The sequence below is a fragment of the Stomoxys calcitrans genome, chromosome 3 (genome assembly GCF_963082655.1).
Source record: "Stomoxys calcitrans chromosome 3, idStoCalc2.1, whole genome shotgun sequence".
NCBI lineage: Eukaryota > Metazoa > Arthropoda > Insecta > Diptera > Muscidae > Stomoxys > Stomoxys calcitrans.
In genome coordinates, this window is record NC_081554.1 from 44566577 (window position 1) to 44585878 (window position 19302).

The 19302-nt window shown below is 40.2% G+C and overlaps 1 protein-coding gene across 1 annotated transcript in view; it reads left to right on the forward strand.

Annotated features, from left to right (window-relative positions):
• LOC106090770 (cadherin-related tumor suppressor) overlaps window positions 1-19302 on the forward strand; it is a 101552-nt gene that overhangs the window by 10119 nt on the left and 72131 nt on the right. Inside the window, exons 4-5 of the mRNA XM_059365441.1 lie at window positions 1665-1866; window positions 13356-13786. Of these exons, the coding sequence (XP_059221424.1) occupies window positions 1665-1866; window positions 13356-13786 (633 nt within the window). The remainder of the gene's footprint in view (window positions 1-1664; window positions 1867-13355; window positions 13787-19302) is intronic.

Genomic DNA, 19302 nt, shown 5'->3' on the forward strand with positions numbered 1-19302 from the left:
ATGTATACCAGAGGTGGTGGGTATCCAGAGTTCGGCCCAGCCGAACTTTATGCCTTTTTATTTGTTACTATTCCTTTGTTTCTCATAGTAGTCCTATAGTTTTCCGGGGGCGGCTTACTGGCCCAACGCCCCAACCACATGGGTTTTGTGTGATTGCACATGTATCCCTCGTTATGGCCAGCCGCTTGTTGCAAGATCCGACGCTCGCCTCCTGACGCCCCAAACCTGGGAACAGACTCTGATGTTGGCCATTGGTTATTTGAAGGCGCCAATAACTCATCTTGTCATCTCGACTATCATAATAGAACACAACGTGCAAAAATTCATCCAAATCGGACAAAAATTACAGCTCCCAAGGGCTCAAGAAGCCAAAACGGGAGATCGGTTTATATGGGAGCTATATCAGGTTATAGACCGTACTTAACACAGTTGTTGTAAGTCTTAACAGAACACAGCATGGACAGATGGACGGACGGACATGGCTAGATCGACTTAGATTGTCGAGGCGATCAAGAATATAGGGTTGCCCAAAAAGTAATTGCGGATTTTATAGTCGGCGTTGACAAATTTGTGACTCTGTAATTGCATTCTTTCTTCTGTCAGTTATCAGTTGCTACTTTTAGCTTGCTTTAGAAAAAAAGTGTAAAAAAAGTATATTTGATTAAAGTTCATTCTAAGTTTTATTAACAATGCATTTACTTTCTTTTAAAAAATCCGCAATTACTTTTTGGGCAACCCATATATACTTTATAGTGTCTTAGGTCAATATTTCAAGGTGTACCAAAGAGAATAACTAGATTAGTATACCCCCATCCTGTGGTGGTGGGTATAAAAATTCAACTTCAATATGAAAATATTTAAATGAAACTCGCTTATGAGACTTTTTGCCTATGATATTTTATCTGGCGGTATGAAATAAGGTCCCAATGCAACAAAGCCCCAAATGGAAAATGAACTAAAAACCCAAACATGGAGCTTTATCTCATAATGAAATGGATTCCCTAAAAGTAAACAAATATCAGTAAAGAAATATCACCCCAAACTAAAATGAAATAAGGCCCGAAAATTTGGGTCATTATTTCATATGAATGAAAGTCCCAATTTTAAAATAAATGAATGCCCCAATGAGTGGACAATTGACTTATGTCCGGCAGATCTTTCGAAATGTGTTGCGCTCTGTTTTTTAAAAGTTTGTAGAACGCAATAAATCCCCAAATATTAAGTTTGGGGCTTTGTGTCATTTTCAAATATGGGGGCTTTTTTCATACGAAACTAAGCACTAATTTTTAAAATGAAATAAAGCCTTATAAAACGAAATATGGCCCCAATTATCGTTGTTTATGTTTCATGTACAAAAGTTTGGGGTCTTATTTCATTTTCCGTTTGGGGCTTTATTGCATTGGGGCCTTATTTCATACCTCCTGTCGCCTAAAACTAATTCCAAAGAAAGTTTTTTATAAAAGGTGAATGTCCATACTTAAAAATCCTGAAGAATATCAAAGTATGCAATACAATAATATGATTTTTTATGCATGTTAAATAAATTTTATTTAAAAATTTGAGAAAACCTCTTGTTTTGTGTTTCCTTTGTAAAGTAAAGAAGTTACAAAAAAGTAAATAATTTCATAATTTTTTTTTCGCAATTTGTTCTAACCCACTTTCAGGTACAACACTACATTCTGGTGGTACAGGCCCAAGATAATGGCCAACCCAGTCTTTCGAATGCCCTGACGGTGTATTGTAATGTTGTGGATCTCAACGATAATCCGCCAGTTTTTGATCCCATAAGCTATTCAATGGAGATTTATGAGAATGTTTCAATTGGAACACCTGTTGTGACGGTGATGGCCACAGATATTGATTCAGGTACGTATGCCAATACATCTCCGAGAGTTTTGCAATGCTTTGAGTGGCTGCCTGACTGGCCATGTTTTTTATTTTCTTTTTATTTTTGGCTTAAACACTTGCATTATAACCCATAATCCAACCAAGCATATTCTTTCTCTTACATTTGCTAGTATTTATTGCTTTTCTCTATAATGTGTTCTTTTATTTATGAGCTATCAATTTTAGTTTTATTTTAAGTACTTATTGTCTTTTACAATGTTTTGTTGGCCAAAACAAAAATGCATAGTTAGCAGACAATTGAAGTATGCCGCAAAAAAAAAAATTTGAAATTCTGGAAATTAAAGTGAAAATCTGTGCAAAAACATAAGCAAAGTTGCAAGAACATATTTGACACTGTAAAGTTGTGAAGAATTTGCTATCGTAACAATAAACATATAGAGGTGTTTAGTCTTTAGGTCATCGAAGGGCTTCTAATCATGAAGTTTAAAATATAAATATGGACATGTTGTATTGACTCCTATAATCATTTAATTGAACTAATAGGTATTGCTGCTTTTTATGCAGAGAGCTTCATACGATTCTGGAAAGGGTTTTTCTAGTCAACTAGCTGACCCGGGCCCGCTCCGCTGCGCCTTCTTTTACTTTATATGGAACAAAAGTTTCCTTGGAATATTTATTTTCGAAATGGGTCCCGAAAATGGGTATCAATTCTTGCTCTACTCCCCAATACCTTTCATTTAAGCACCACATTGACATGGCCAATTTGGTGTGTTTTGGGGATTGGGGTGGTCCCCCAAACACTAAGCCCGGAAAATATATCAGCAACTTGCTCTATTCTCATATATCATTTATTTGAACCCCATATTTCCATTGGCCTCAAAATTGTATATCAAATTAGTTTTCTAATCTCATTTAAACTCCTTATTGCAAATGTCAGCAAATATGTCCGTTTTTGGGGTATTGGCCCTAAAAACTATGAATATTTAGTTCTACTCTCTTTAAGACCCAAATTGTCTTGGTGAGCAAATACGTCCTATTTGGGGGTTGTTATGGTGGTGGGACGTTCCCTAAACAGTTGGTCCCTAATGTTGATATCAGATACGTGGTCTACTACCACTTACCTTTAATTTGAGCCCCAAATTTCCATAGTCGGCAAACATGACCAGCTTGGGGGGTGTTTTGGCCTCAGTGTGTTGGCCTTGAAAATATATATCGGATTCTTGTTCCAGTTTAAAAACCCTCTTATTTGAGCCTCAATTGCAATAGTCAGAAAATACTTACTATTTGGGTGGTGTTGTGGGGGTGGTGTGGCCCCATAGACACTTTTCCCGAATATTGATATCAGATTTGTGCTTTACTCCCAAAGACCTTTCATTTGAGCCCCATGTGGCTATGGTCGTAAATGTGTTCCCTTTGGGGGAGGTTTTTGGGGAGAGGCGGCCCCCAAACATTTGGTCTCATATTTGGATATCAGATTCTAATTCTACACTCAAATACCTTTTATTTAAGCCCCATATTCCCATGGTCGTGTTTGGGGCGTGTTTTGGGAAAGGGGTGGACCCCCAGAAACATGGTCCCACATTTTGATATCAGATTCGCATTCTACTCGCAAATACCTTTCATTTGAATCCCATATTGCCATGGTCGGTAAATATGCCCGATTTAGGGGTGTTTTGGGGCTTGGGGTGGCCCCCCTAGCACTTGGTCCGACAATTGGATATCAGATACGTTTTCTTATCCTAAATACCTTTCCTTTGAGTCCCATATTGTCGTGATTGGTCTAAATATATGTTTGGTAGGTTTTGGGGTGGGGCAGCCCCCCCTAGGTACCCCATCCGAAATTTGCATACCAAATTTTTATACCCTCCACCATAAGATGGGGGGTATACTAATTTCGTCATTCTGTTTGTAACTAGTCGAAATATTGGACTGAGACCCCATAAAGTATATATATTCTTGATCGTCGTGGAATTTTATGTCGATCTAGCCATGTCCGTCCGTCTGTCCGTCCGTCCGTCCGTCCGTCCGTCCGTCTGTCTGTCGAAAGCACGCTAACTTCCAAAGGAGTAAAGCTAGCTTCTTGAAATTTTGCAAAAATACTTCTTATTAGTGTAGGTCGGTTGGTATTGTAAATGGGCCATATCGGTCCATGTTTTGATATAGCTGCTATATAAACCGATCTTGGGTCTTGACTTCTTGAGCCTCTAGAGTGCGTAATTCTTATCTGTTTGGGATGAAATTTTGCACGAAGTGTTTTGTTATGATATCCAACAACTGTGCCAAGTATGGATCAAATCGGTTCATAACCTGATATAGCTGCCATATAAACCGATCTTGGGTCTTGACTTCTTGAGCCTCTAGAGTGCGCAATTCTTATCCGATTGGAATGAAATTTTGCACGACGTGTTTTGTTATGATATCCAATAACTGTGCCAAGCATGGTTTAAATCGGTCCATAACCTGATATAGCTGCCATATAAACCGATCTTGGGTCTTGACTTCTTGAGCCTCTAGAGTGCGCAATTCTTATCCGATTGGAATGAAATTTTGCACGACGTGTTTTGTTATGATATCCAACAACTGTGCCAAGTATGGTTTAAATCGGTTCATAACCTGATATAGCTGCCATATAAACCGATCTGGGGTCTTGACTTCTTGAGCCTCTAGAGTGCGCAATTCTTATCCGATTGGAATGAAATTTTGCACGACGTGTTTTGTTATGATATCCAACAACTGTGCCAAGTATGGTTCAAATCGGTTCATAACCTGATATAGCTGCCATATAAACCGATCTGGGATCTTGACTTTTTGAGCCTCTAGGGGTCGCAATTATTATCCGATTTGTCTGAAATTTTGTACGACGGATTCTCTCATGACCATCAACATACATGTTTATTATGGTCTGAATCGGTCTATAGCCCGATACAGCTCCCATATAAATCGATCTCTCTATTTTACTTCATGAGCCCCCAAAGGGCGCAATTCTTATTCGAATTGGCTGACATTTTACACAGGTCTCCAACATATAATTTAATTGTGGTCCAAACCGGACCATATCTTTATATCGCTCTAATAGAAGAGCAAATCTTTTTTTATATCCTTTTTTTTGCCCAAGAAGAGATGCCGGGAAAAGAACTCGACAAATGCGATCCATGGTGGAGGGTATATAAGATTCGGCCCGGCCGAACTTAGCACGCTTTTACTTGTTATTTTTAAGATACTATATGAGAGCACACAGAGATATGCCATCTCCGAGATATGGCATTTCTGAGGGTAAGGGGGAGGGATAATGAATATGCTATGGGGCAGGGAGAATGTCACTAGGGGAGCACCTCAGGGGGGGTGATATAACCTCTGCTCTGGATCCTCGTGATGGACGGTCTTCTTAAAAGAATGACAAAGTTTGGTGTTAGAATATGTACGCACGCAGATGATCTGGTTATTCTCGCCACAGGGAAGTTTTTGGACACGGTTTCGGAAGTTTTTGCACTTGGCTGCACTGCTACTTAGGCCGAAGGTTCCGGCCTGGGTGTGAATGCATGGAAGACGGATTCGGTCCTGTTTACGCGTAGGCGGAGAATACTGTCCTTTAGATTACCTACGCTGCAGGGGGTGACTCTACAGTTGTCAGAGTCTGAACATGGGGTCGAGAATTAGAAAGGCGTTTGCGGCATTGTATTCGTGTCAGAAGCTCTTAGGGAGTAAGTGGGGTATGAGGCCCAGGCTTATGCACTGGTTATTCTCAGCGGTGGTGAGGCCAGTCCTGGCATAGGGCTCTCACGTCTGGTGGACGGTGACGGATTTTGCGTCACATGCCCGAAACCTTAACAGGGTGTATAGAGTCGCACTGAGATTTGTGTCTGGGGCTATGGGAACCACCGCGACTGGATCATTTGAGGTTATGTTGGGAATACAGCCTATGGAGTTGTTTATTAGGGAGGTAGAGGAGAGAACTCTTCTTACATTGTCGCAGCTTGACTTGACTTGATTCGCGGATCACCGGCAAGACATTTGCGAATATTGGATAAAACCTTGGCGGTCTCTCAGACAGACTTCCAGATGGAATTGAACGTGGTGGATAAAGGATTTTGGATTAAGTTACCTACCCTTGCGGGGTGGCAGAAAGGGCGGGTTAGGTTTTCAGGCATTAACATTTTTACAGTTAGATGAAGATGGAAAATGAAACAGGGTGTGGTATCTATTGTAGCTAACTCGATATCAATGTCTCCTTGCGCATGAGGGATGATTGCATCTTTCAAGCAGAGGTGTGTGGGATGGCTGTAGCAGCGGAACTTGTGTTGTCTATGAATATCGAGCGATCAGAAATTCATATCTTCAGCGACAGTCAAGCAACATTGAAGGCGTAAAATAATACTTGTGTGAGATCCAAGGTCCTAGTCCGCTGTCGGGACCAGGACCTATGCTGGGTGCTGGGGCACAAGGACATAAAGGGAAATGAGAAAGCCGATGTACTCGCTAAGTCTGGAGTTAATCTGCTCCTTGTGTATCCTCCCCTCTCGCAAATATTTTATGGTCTCAGCGAGGGCTACAAAGAAACTTGGTTGAAGCGCTAAAATGCAAGCGTAGGTTGTGAGCAAACAAAGCTGATGTGGGACGAACGTTCAAAGCAGATGCACTATTGTCGATGGAGAAGATGTATTTAAGTGCTGTCATTGGATCATAACTTGACACAATAAGCTAAGTAAACATTTGTCTCGCATAGGCACTAGAAATTATGTTATCTGCCGATGGTGTCATGATATAGACGCTTTGGAGGACAGTTTTCATTTCCTATGTCAATGCCCTGCACTATCCCAAAGTAGAAATAGGATACTTGAGTTATTTTTTCTCACAGGCGTTAACCCAGTTAAATACTAGGCCTTCATCGAAGCGGCAAAGTGGTACGAGAATGTGCGTTGAAGCCTGTCTTCCATGCAGATCTAACTGCTGAAAGAAGAGGAATAGTTCAAGAGGAATCACAATGGCTCAATAGATGGCCTACGCGGATGCGAAGACCTAACCTAACCTAGGGTCATTTAAGTTTGGATGTTAGATTAACTCTATACTTAAACGACTTAATTTGAGCCCGATATTCTCAGTGAGGTTTTTGGATGTGGAAAAGGGACTAAAGGTTTGCGTCCCAAAATTTGGTCGATTCTCGGGGAGCCGCCCCACCCCAAAATAATGCCTCAAATGGGCATGTTTACCAATATGAGATTCTAATGAAAGTTATTTGAGAGTTAAATGCGAATATAAAAGATTTTCAAATTTGGATCATGTCCAAAGGGGGCCGCAAACACTCATGGGTGTAGTATAGCACACCGGGCCAGCTAGTCATCAATAAAAGTGACTTTCGCTTTGTTTTTTTTTTTTTGTTTGCTTTTATGATATTTTATATACAACATTAAAAACACTTACCTTTAGATTAAGTTATTAGGACGTTGTTGTTGTCGTTGTAGCAGTGTCTTGTACACCGAGGCGCCTGCTCTTGCCGATGAAGGATTCCATAGGGTCAAACAGGTACGTACAACCGGCTGTCATGGGATTGGTGTTATTGCAGCAGTTTGTTCTATCATTCGTCTGTTTGATTCTGTTGGGTGTCCTGAACCAGGAACTGCGACTAAATGGGGTGCGTCCAGAGGGATCTAAGTCTGAGTCGAGTGGATCTGGCTGGGCAGTTTAATAGGTGATGTGTTTCGTGTGGTCCCTGGTCACAATCGGGACATACATCTTGCACGTCTGCATCAATTCTTGCTCTGTACGCGTTGCATCTGAGGTTGCATCTGCCACATCATAATTGAGCCAGAACTACTCTGGTTTGGCGGTGAAGGTCAACTTCTTCAGGTGCAACTGCAAGCGGTCGCCTTCCAAGGACGACATTCCCCAGGTAGCTATTTACTGCATCTGCTACCGTGTCAGCATGAATGTTGTCTACACCCGAATGATATGCCACTTGATCTAAAGGTTCTTTCTTGTAGCGCTGAACCTCATGCTTTAGATTATGTAAATCTACCTTAAGGCTTCTGGGCAGTAAAAACCTATCCACAAGATGATGATTTGAATGGAATCTGCGCTAACAGCCCAAAAAGTATTGCTTAGACATCATGTAGTTATGTCTTCGCCCGGGTAGGATCTTTATCTCCTGTTGGAGGTGGTCCACATGAGAAATGAGGAGACAACCCGAAGCAGTTCGAAGAGCGGCATTCTGATAAATCTGAATATTATTCCACTGCGTGTCACAGAGCTGAGGAGACCACACTGGGGCTGCATAACATACAACAGACCGGCCAATTACTTTGTGCGTGTTCAATCAGGTTTCTTTGTCTGCACCACAAGTGCCTCCGGCAAGTGATTTGAGGAATTTGTTTCTACTTTTGACCTCATCACAAATGGCTATGGCATGATGAGAGAATGTGTATGAGCTGGCAAATGTGACGCCTAGTATTTTGGGCCACTTGATGGTCGGAAACATTTCTCCATCGACCATCACAGTCAGATCGGTTATTTGTAGTGAACAATGTGACTAATGATTTGGTGCCAGATATCTTCAGATTTCTTGCAGCGAAATATGAGGCAAGTACGATCTCTATGCCGTCTGGAGGGGGTAGAATGGAGAATATGTAGAAGTAAAACAGCGCCAGAAATATCACCCCGCCTTGGGGAACTCCCTGTTTCACTTTACGGTGGTTTTACTTCTTATCTCTAAATTCCACAAATGACTGGCGACCACACAGATAAGTCGCGACTCAACGTTTCTGTCCTGGCTGGAATGGCGTGTAGGCGATGCCCTCAAATAGTTTGGCATGGCTGACCGTGTCCAATGCTTTCGATAGATCCAGGTCCACGAGTACCATCCTATCACATGGCCTGGGCTGATTGAAGCCATGGCAAACGTGTGCGGTGATGGTATGCAAAGCAATTGTTGTGCTATGCACTCTTCGGAATCCATGTTATTTATTAGGATGGTGAGTGAGATAAAGCTGTAAAATAAAGAAGAATATTGTTATTGCATTGGAAAACGTGTAGGAAAAAGAAACATGTAAAAAGGCATTATGTTACGACCGACCGAACTATAGATAAGTGATGGATATCCAAAGTTCAGCTATCCATCACATATCCATGGCTATCGGGTATATATGTTAAATATGGTCCGATTTGGAACAAACTCAGTATTGACGTCAAGTGGTGTAATAAACCCCATTCACTGTACAAGTTTGTAAGCCAGAATATTGGCCTTTATGGCAGCAACATCCAAATATAGACCGATGGAATTATACAGGGAACGGATGTCAAAAAGCCTTACATAGGTCACTATACCAAATTTCAGCGAAATCGGCGAAGTTTCACCTTTTATGGGATTAAGACCCTCAATCAGGAAATCGGTCTCAATGGCAACTATTTTCAAATATAGACTGATGGGGGCCATATTGAACGCGGATGTCAAAGGGCCTAACATAGCAAACTGTGCCAAACTTCAGTGAAATCGGGTAATAAACGCTGCTTTTATGAGCCCAAGGACTCAAATCGGGAGATCGGTATATATGGCAGCCATATCCAAATATGAACCGATCGGAAGCATAAACAGCGCGGATATCGAAAAGCCTACCACGGACCACTGTGCCAAATTTCAGCGCAATCAGATAATAAAGTTGTCCTTAATGGCCCCAAGGCCATAAATCGGGATTTCAGTCTATATCGCAGCTATATCCAAATAGAGCCCGATCTTGACCATATTCTGTAGGAATTTCAAGCAGTCTAACGCAACACATTGTGTCAAATTTCGGATTATAAATGCGCTTGTTATGGGCCCAAGATTTTAAATCTGTTGATCGGTCTATGTTGAAGCTATATCCGAATAAGAAAGAAGATCAATGCCATATTGAACAGGGATGTTGAAGAGCCTAACGGAGCTCACTGTGCTGAATTAGAGCGAAATTTGGTAAAAAATACAGCTTTTGTGGGACCTTTAATCGGGAGATCGATACATATGGCAGGTATGGCAAATAGACCGATCTGAACAATATAGGATACGGATGGCGAAAAGCCTAACATAAATCATTGTGCCAAATTTCAGCAAAATCGGATAATAATTGGGCCTTTTATGAGCCCAATACAACAAGTAAAAGAGTGCTAAGTTCAGACGGGCCGAATTTTCGGAATCCACCACCATGGATTCTGCTAGAACTTAAGTTTAAGGGCATAATTTTATTCTACATACCAAACTTCAATCAAACCAGCAAAAATTAAAGTTTCTAGAACCCGAACAAAGACAATCGAAAGATCTGTTTATATGGGAGCTATACCATGTTATAGACCGATTTGGGCCGTACTTGGCACATTCATTGGAAGTCCAAACAGAACACAAAGTGCAAAACTTCAGCCGAATCGGACAAAAATTGCGGCTATCAAGTGCTCAAGTAGTCAAATCGGGAGATCGGTTTATAGGGGAGCTATATCAGGTTATTGGGAGGCCACCGTAGCGCAGAGGTTAGCATGTCCGCCTATGACGCTGAAAGCCTGGGTTCTTATCCTGGCGAGACCATCAGAAAAAAATTTTCAGCGGTGGTTTTCCCCTCCTAATGCTGGCAACATTTGTGAGGTACAATGCCATGTAAAACTTCTCTTCAATAGTGGTGTCGCACTGCGGCACGCCGTTCGGACTCGGCTGTAAAAAGGAGGCCCCTTATCATTGAGCTTAAAACTTTAATCGGACTGCACTCATTGATATGTGAGACGTTTGCCCCTGTTCCTTAGTGTAATGTTCATGGGCAAAATTTGCAATTTGCAGATAAGGTTATTGACCGATTAAAACCGTGCTTGGCGTAGTTGATGGAAGTCATAACAGAACACTATATTACAAATTTCATCCAACTCGGACAAAAATTGCGGCTTGTAAGGGCTCAAGAAGGCAAATCGGAAGATCGGTTTATATGGGAGCTATATCAGGTTATTGACCGATTCGGACCGTACTTAGCATGCTAAATTTGAGCCAAATTGGACTAAAATTCCGGCTTCCAGGGGCTCAAGAAGTCAAATCGGCAAATCGGTTTCTGTGGGAGCTATATCAGGTTATAGGCCGATTTGGACCGTACTTTGCACATTAGTTGGAAATCATAACCGAACACTACATGCATAATTTCAGCCAAATCGGACAAAAATTGCGATTTGTAAGTGCTCAAGAAGTTAAATCGGAAGATCGATTTATATAGCCATATCGGATTATAGACCGATTTGGACCGTACTAGACACAGTTTTTGGAAGTCAGAACAGAACACCGCATGCAAGATTTCAGACAAATCGGACAAAAGTTTGGGCATGTAAGTGCCCAAAAATTCAAATCGGGAGATCGATTTATATGGGAGCTATATCAGGTTATGGACCGTTTTGGACCGTACTAGATACAGTTGTTGGAAGTCAAAACCGAACACCGCATGCAAGATTTCAGACAAATCGGACAAAAATTGCGGCTTGTAATTACTCAAGAAGTCAAATTTGGGAGCAAAAATTATATGGGAGCAAAATACAAATCTGAACCGATATGGCTCATTTGTAATCCCGACGACCTACATCAATATTAAGTATCTGTGCAAAATTTTAAGCCGCTAGCTTTACGCATTCGACCGCTATCGTGATTTCAACAGACGGACGGACGGACGACCGTCATGGCTAGATCGACTCAGAACGTCAAGACGATCAAGAATATATATATATTGGGTTGCCCAAAAAGTAATTGCGTATTTTTCATATAGTCGGCGTTGACAAATTTTTTCACAGCATTCTTTCTTCTGTCAGTTATCAGCTGTTACTTTTAGCTTGCTTTAGAAAAAAAGTGTAAAATAAGTATATTTGATTAAAGTTCATTCTAAGTTTTATTAAAATTGCATTAACTTTCTTTTAAAATAATCCGCAATTACTTTTTGGGCAACCTAATACTTTATGGGGTCTCATAAGAATATTTAGAGGTGTTACAAACGGAATGACTAGATGAGTATACCCCCATCCTATGGTGGTGGGTATAAAAATTCAGCGGTGGTTACCCCCAATACTAGCGACATTTCTGAGGTACTACCCATGTAAGAGTTTCTCCCCAAAATGGCATCTCTGCCTTGGCTATAAAAAGGAGGACCCTTACCATTGAGCTTATTAGAATCGGGCAGCACTCATTGATTTGTGAGAAGTTTGTGAGAAGTTTGCAAATTTGCTTTTGCAGCCCATATTCAAATAGAGCTGTGGATATGGCAGTTGAGTTATAAAAAAATAGGATGATGTATCCATGGTGGTGGATATCAAACGTTTAGCACGGCCGAACTTAGCTGGTTTTTCATGGTTTATCTTCGCCTTGAATAAACCACGATAGCATGTCCTGCCAATCTGTTGTAGCTCAAATTTAAAATACATCATAATATAAACCCCTGCTAATTTTCTCCTAGCAGTTATTTTTTTATCATCTGAGGAATTTATATAAAAACATTGATACATATATGTTTTATATATTCCTGCAAACAGCAAAAAATTGTCTACACTACCTCGAACAAGTTTAGAATAGGTTTTCACCTACGTTGCTTTAATAGAGTATAGCCATTTTTCATAATCATGAACAATAAACAGCAATTGACTTCTGTGGTGTTTCTTTTGCCTTTGCAATTTCTTATTTTACCTCACTGGTTTCTTCTCAAAATCTAATAGATAATAAAACCAAAAACAAAAAAAAAAGGTAATGGAAAGTTAAAAAGGTTGTAGAAATAAAATGAAAGAGAAGAGTATGTATATTTGTTTGTCTTAAGTTAACTATTGGGTTGCCCAAAAAGTAATTGCGGATTTTTCATATAGTCGGCGTTGACAAATTTTTGCACAGCTTGTGACTCTGTAATTGCATTCTTTCTTCTGTCAGTTATCAGCTGTTACTTTTAGCTTGCTTAAGAAAAAAAGTATATTTGCTTAAAGTTTATTCTAAGTTTTATTAAAAATGCATTTAGTTTCTTTTAAAAAATCCGCAATTACTTTTTGGGCAACCCAATACATACATATATAAAATGAGCACCCACTCAATGAATGACTGAATAAGTGAGTGAGTGAGTGCAGCAGCATCATAAGTTTTAAGTTTTTTTTTTTTGTAACGAATGGCAAAAGCAAAAAATGCTAAGGCATCATTATTTATTTTGTGTGTCATAACCGGGCAAAAATACTGAACCCTAAATTTTTATGTTGCCTCTTTCACACTTGAATAAAAACCAGTCATAACATGTTCATCATCATCATCATGGATATCATGCAAGACATTCATCATAGAAAACCACAGACAATAATAATAAGTACTCGTATAAGGTGTGTGTGTGTGTGAATGTGTGTGGCTACAAGTCCTCCTTGGTTATTGAGTGTTAAAAATTTGCACAATTTTCCTTTTACATATTAACCCATTTTTGCTCTTAGCGCCTGCCTCTAATCTGATGTGTTTTTTGCCTTTAAAGTCTAATTCGTTTCATTTTTTCCCCCCTCTCCACAATTAGGTGATAACGGTCGTATCGAGTACACCATTACATCGGGCGATGATAATAATGATTTTGAAATATTTTCAAACGGTACCATACGTACCAAACGCATGCTGGATCGTGAAACAAAAAGTTCGTACAATTTAATTGTAACCGCAAGAGATTGTGCCAAAGAATTTCCTATGATGTACGACGATCAATTTACCAATGATGATGACGATGACGCCTCAAACGATGACTACGATGGAGAAACACCACACTATCAACGACTAAGGCAACAGTCGCATCAACATACGCAACAACAACATCCGTCATTGCCATACAATTTGCCACGTCAACGTCGGCAATATTTGCAATACCAGCAGCAACAACAGCAATTGCTACAGAACCAGCAGCATTTGACTGGTTTAGGCTCAGAACCGCAACAACGCTTATCGTCCACTGTACAGGTGAGTAGTGCTAAGTTTAACAGTATTTCTTTGCTATAAAATTCATGAATCCCAATTTTGAAAATGCCAAGTGTTATATAGAAAGTTTTTTCAATTTTGATTTTGGGAATTATATAAACAAAAGACTTAAGAAACGAACAGCGACTATGTGATATAAAAAATTGATTAAGTTATGATTCTATAAGAGTGTATCGAAAACAAACAAAAGCTCGTATAAAAAATCAACATTCTGAAGAATACAAAACTATAATTGAAATCTTAAGGACTAATATTTTGGTATTGGTGAGAAAATGAATCTAAAAATGCACTGTGGAATAGTATCTAAATCGAAACTAGTAAAAAATATGCCATTTGAAAGCCGGTGAAGATATCTCTTAATAATCCTATTTGCAGACGAAAGAGTTCTTAAAAAGCTAAAAATAAATTCTGCCCGAATTTTTATTCAAAAATGCCCAAAATACCCATTCTGGGCAAAGATGATTTCAAAATCGGCATTTTTTAGTAAGTTAGCTATGGAAGCTTCAAAGATTTTTTGGTTAAAAAAAATGTTTGCATGTGCTTAAGGGACATATGAAGCAAAATAAGTAAACGTGTACTAAGTTTGGTCGGGTCGAATCATATATACCCTCCTTCAGGAATCGAACACGTTTTTTGCCCGGTATCTCTAAGCAAACAAAGGACAATGGATAAGCATTGTTATGTTATTGGGGCTATATCAGGGCATAGACCGATTCGGGCCAAAGTTTGCTTGGATGTTGAAGATCATATTAGAAGTCATTTCAGCCAAATCGGATAGCAATTGCGCCCTCTAGGGGCTCAGGAACTGCAAACGGGATTTTGGTTCATATGGGAGCTATATCAGGTTATAGACCGCTTCAGGCTATACTTTGCACGTATGTTAGAAATCATAGGAAAATTCGTTTCAGTCAAATCGCTTAATAATTGCGGCTTTTATAGGCTCAAGAAGTCAAATCGACCGATCGGTTGACACGGCTGTTGAAAGTTTAAGCCAAATCGGGTGGTAATTGCGTCTTCTAAAGGCTTAAGAAGTCAAACCAGAAGATCGGTTTATATGGCAGCTAGTTGCAGGATAGATGTTAGAAGTCAAAGCAAAACACCTCGTGCGAGTTTTCAGCCAAATCAGATAAGAATTGCACCCACTAGAGACAGATATATAAAAACACGGCCGATGTGGCCTATTTACAATCCCAACCGACCTACACTAAGTTTGTCTCCTGGAGACAGCCCATCGCTGTTCAAAGGGCGGCATTTTGACAGATTTGAATATTCCACTGCGTTTCACAGAATTGACGATACTACACTGGCGCTGCATAACTCACCACAGACCGTCAACTGTTTTGTACGTGGTCAAGAAGGTTTCTTTGTCAGCACCCCAAGTGCTGCCGACAAGTGACTTGAGGACCCTTTTTTCTACATTTGACTTTATCGCAAATTACTGTGGCATGTGAGGAGAATTTTGACGCCTAGTATTTTGCGCCACTTGATGGTCGGAATCATTTCTCCATGGACCTCCACATTCAGCTCGATATTCACCTTAAGCGTATTTGTAATGAATAATGTGGATGAAGATTTGGTGCCAGATATCTATATGATACGATCTCTATGCCGTCTGGAGGGAGGGGGATAGGAGGATAGGTAGAGGTTAATCAGTGCCGGAGATGTCACCCCGCCTTGGGGAACTCCCTGTTTCACTCTACGGTGTTTCGATTTCTTCTCCCTAAATTCCACAAAGGACTGGCGACCACACAGATAATTCGCGAACCAACCTTTCATACCTGGCTGAAGAGACAACGATGTTCTCAAATGGCTCAAAGACCACGGATACGACGAATGGCTTTCCTCCTAGCCCTGTCACTCTCGGGATGCACAATAAATTGACGGTTGAGTATCCTGGCGCACCTCTCCGGTCACGGTTACTTCGCCAAAAGCGACTGAGGTCCTGTCGTCCCGTTCGAGAGTGACTTAACAGTAGACCACAGCTTGCCTAAACCCGTACCTAAGTTACTTTGCTCCAAGTGTTCCAGCCATAGAGGGGAGTGTCAGTTCACAGAGGCGGCGATTGGTGTACTCTCTGAAGCTGGCCCAATCAGCCTTCTATTGATTGATTAACGTCCGGCGCTCAAGGGTTATAAAGTCCGGTGGTCGTTCGATATTGAGAATTAAGGGCAGTTGGTCTGATCCCAAAGAAATGGCTTGCCAGGTTACCTCACTCTGGAGATCAGGGAATGCAATGGAAATGTCTGGCGAGCTGCTGCAGCTTCTCGCAATCCTAGTGAGGGCATCCTTATTCAAACGTGGAGCCTACAATCTGCTCTGGCAAACCTATGTCCCGCTGTACGATACCTAGGGGAGAAACCATGAACATTCTTAGTCATTGTGTCCTTCAGGACAGGTAGTCTGACTTGTCTAATGACTTGTAGAAGCTGTGAGGACGTCGGGGAGGAAGAGTGGGGGCATCCTTATTCAAACGTGGAGCCTTCAATCTGCTCTGGCAAAGCTATGCCCCATTACCTAGGGCAGAAGGCATGAATATTCTTAGTCATTGTGTCCTTCAGGACAGGTAGTCTGATCTGGCAGACTGAAGGTTTTCTATAATAACTTGCAGAAGCTGTGAGGACGTCAAGGAGGAAGAGACTTTAGAACATCTCCTGTGTGTGTCCTGCGCTGACAGTCACAAGGTTCTCATTTCTTTGAGAACTTGGCTGGGGGAGAAGCCATGAACATTCCTTATCATTGTGCCCTTCAGGACAGGTAGTCTGATTGGCAGATAAGCTGACAGGCTGAAGGTTTCTATGGGGTTGCCCAAAAAGTAATTGCGGATTTTTCATATAGTCGGCGTTGACAAATTTTTTCACAGCTTGTGACTCTGTAATTGCATTCTTTCTTCTGTTAGTTATCAGCTGTTACTTTTAGCTTGCTTTAGAAAAAAAGTGTAAAAAAAGTATATTTTATTAAAGTTTATTTTAAGTTTTATTAAAAATGCATTTACTTTCTTTTAAAAAATCCGCAATTACTTTTTGGGCAACCCAATAGTATTGACTTGCAGAAGCTGTGAGGACGTCAAGGAGGAAGAGACTATAGAACATCTGCTGTGTATGTGTCCTGCGCTGGCTGTCACAAGGCTGATTTAGGGGATGTGAACATTTGTAAGGTGTTGGGTATAGGGATCTGGATGGTTCAATTGCATCTTCCTTCGCCTAGTCCTGTGGTATCATAAAGGACAAAAACGTCTAAGTGAGTCTGATGGCAGGCTGCCACTTAAACCTAACCTCTAGAATTTGTCGGCTAGCTGTCACATTTTACTATTTGGGAGTTACAACGCCTGCCACTATAAGGTTGTCATCAATCTCTCTCAGCGCATCTTCGATAGCATAAAGTTTGGACTGGAATTCATCATTAACATCGCTGGGGATAAGGTAACAACTAAACCGTGTAAAGTCACAGCGTATTAGCATTATCCACACGAATCTCTTGCCTTTTTCACTTTTTATCGGCTGAATAGTACTTCTGATTGGAATCCCTATGTCAGTAGTTTTAGTATTGTCTTCTATCCAGAACCCTTGGACGATTACTCCCTTTTGGCCGCCGATTGGTACCATATTTTCTTCTTGTTCTATAGTCATCTGTGGTTGAAGAGAGTGTGCCACCTTTTAAGGATGATTAGTAAAGAATTTGATTTATAATGACTTTTATCATTTTTCGTTTCCACAAATCTCAAAAAAATTGATACTAAAAGTGGACAAACTTCATTATTAACAAATGATTGCATGATTTCTGAAAAAATTAATTAATCTCCTCGTGTAAGCTAAAGATCGTTTTGCTTATGGTTCTAGATTACCTTTGAAAGATATTAAGATTAATAACAGAGTTTTAACTGCTTTCAAAATCAAACAATGAAACCCTCCTCCTAGCGAAAAAGGAAGGGGAGGTGTATTTAAAAAAAAAGAAACCGTTAAATATGCTATATGGAAGCTGCAACACCTTAATAAATGAAAAATTTGATTGTTACAATGTTGCGCATGGCAAGATGAGAAATACAAAAGAAAAAAAAACAAGAATCAAAATTAAGCCAATCTTCCAAGCTGGCGGCCAGCCACCAAACGAGCCACCACTTTGCCCAGGTCAATGAAGAAGAGCAATGACTTTAATTAAATGATAAACGTGCAAACTCAAAGGTAATTCATGCAAAAACATATTTAACAACAATTACAACAACAACAACAACACCAACAGCTGACGAATGCAGTCTACGAGTCCATCTTGGAGTCCAGAAAAAGGCTTGTTGCTGCATAAGATTGGCTGGGCAAAGACCAAGCCGCCACATGATGACCAACGTTGGGAGAAATGAAATGCATTTTGGCCCCAAACGAGAGCCAAGAACAAAGTCAAATAACAAAAAGAAAAGAAAAGAGCTTATATATCTATACCTATATAAATAAGGCAAGAAAAGAGAAAGGTTCGCTGGTTGTCTTTGCAACATAATAAACAACTTGTAATTCATTTGATGTTGATTTCTATATAACGACGATGACCGGGGCAAAGCCAAATAAAAGGGCATAACTAAGGCCCCCTAAAACAAGGCTGCAGTTGTTGGCATTGGCATTGGCTCAAAAACATTGTTGGTCTGTAAATGAAATCATTGCTCTACAAATGTGTTGATGTTGATGTTGAGGCTGCGATCCGGATGTTGTAGCTTGGTGCGGTTCTTGTCGAATTTTATGCTCGTTTTGATATCAAAATGTATGTTATACGACAATGTTTTACATGGTCTGAACTGCATGTTTGGGATGCCAGCGCAACCACACACATAAAAGAACAAACAAAACAAACAAACCAACAAAAAGAACGGTTGCTTCCACGGTGCTGGCTTAGTACCGCGATAAGCTGGACCACATTAATTTCAAGCGCTTGAACTTAAATGTATTTCTGTGGCCACAGCCAGCCAATCACCAACATCATTCTGATCCTCATGGGGGTTTTCCTTTTCCTTTATCAATACTCATTTATTATGCGTCCTTTTGTTTGATTTGTTTTACATTTGTGTCTGACCAACATGCCAATACGCATGCGCTTAAGATTTTAGTTGCTGTTCCATTTTTTTTTTTTTTTTTGTTCCTTGGGTATTTCGAATATTTCTCATTCTCGTGTAATGATTAAAAATTTCGTAGAAATGTTACAGTTTGTTACTTTACATTGTATGCAGTGATATGGTGAAATTAGACTTCACAGGGCGGGAAGGCTTTATTCACCATATTTAACATTAGCCGCATCTTAAAATGTTCAGATTTTTCCCAATTCAAGCTGTTGCAATATAAACGAAATTAAAAGGAGGCGAATTACGATACAAACGGATAGAGGATGCGGAAATGTTTTTTCTCTCTTACTACTTGCTCGCAAGGTTTGTTGAAAAACGTAAAAATGTAGACGAAAATTTAACTTTATATCGCCAGACCTAATATCGCGCTTCTTTATTATTGCCATAAAGCTAAACTGTA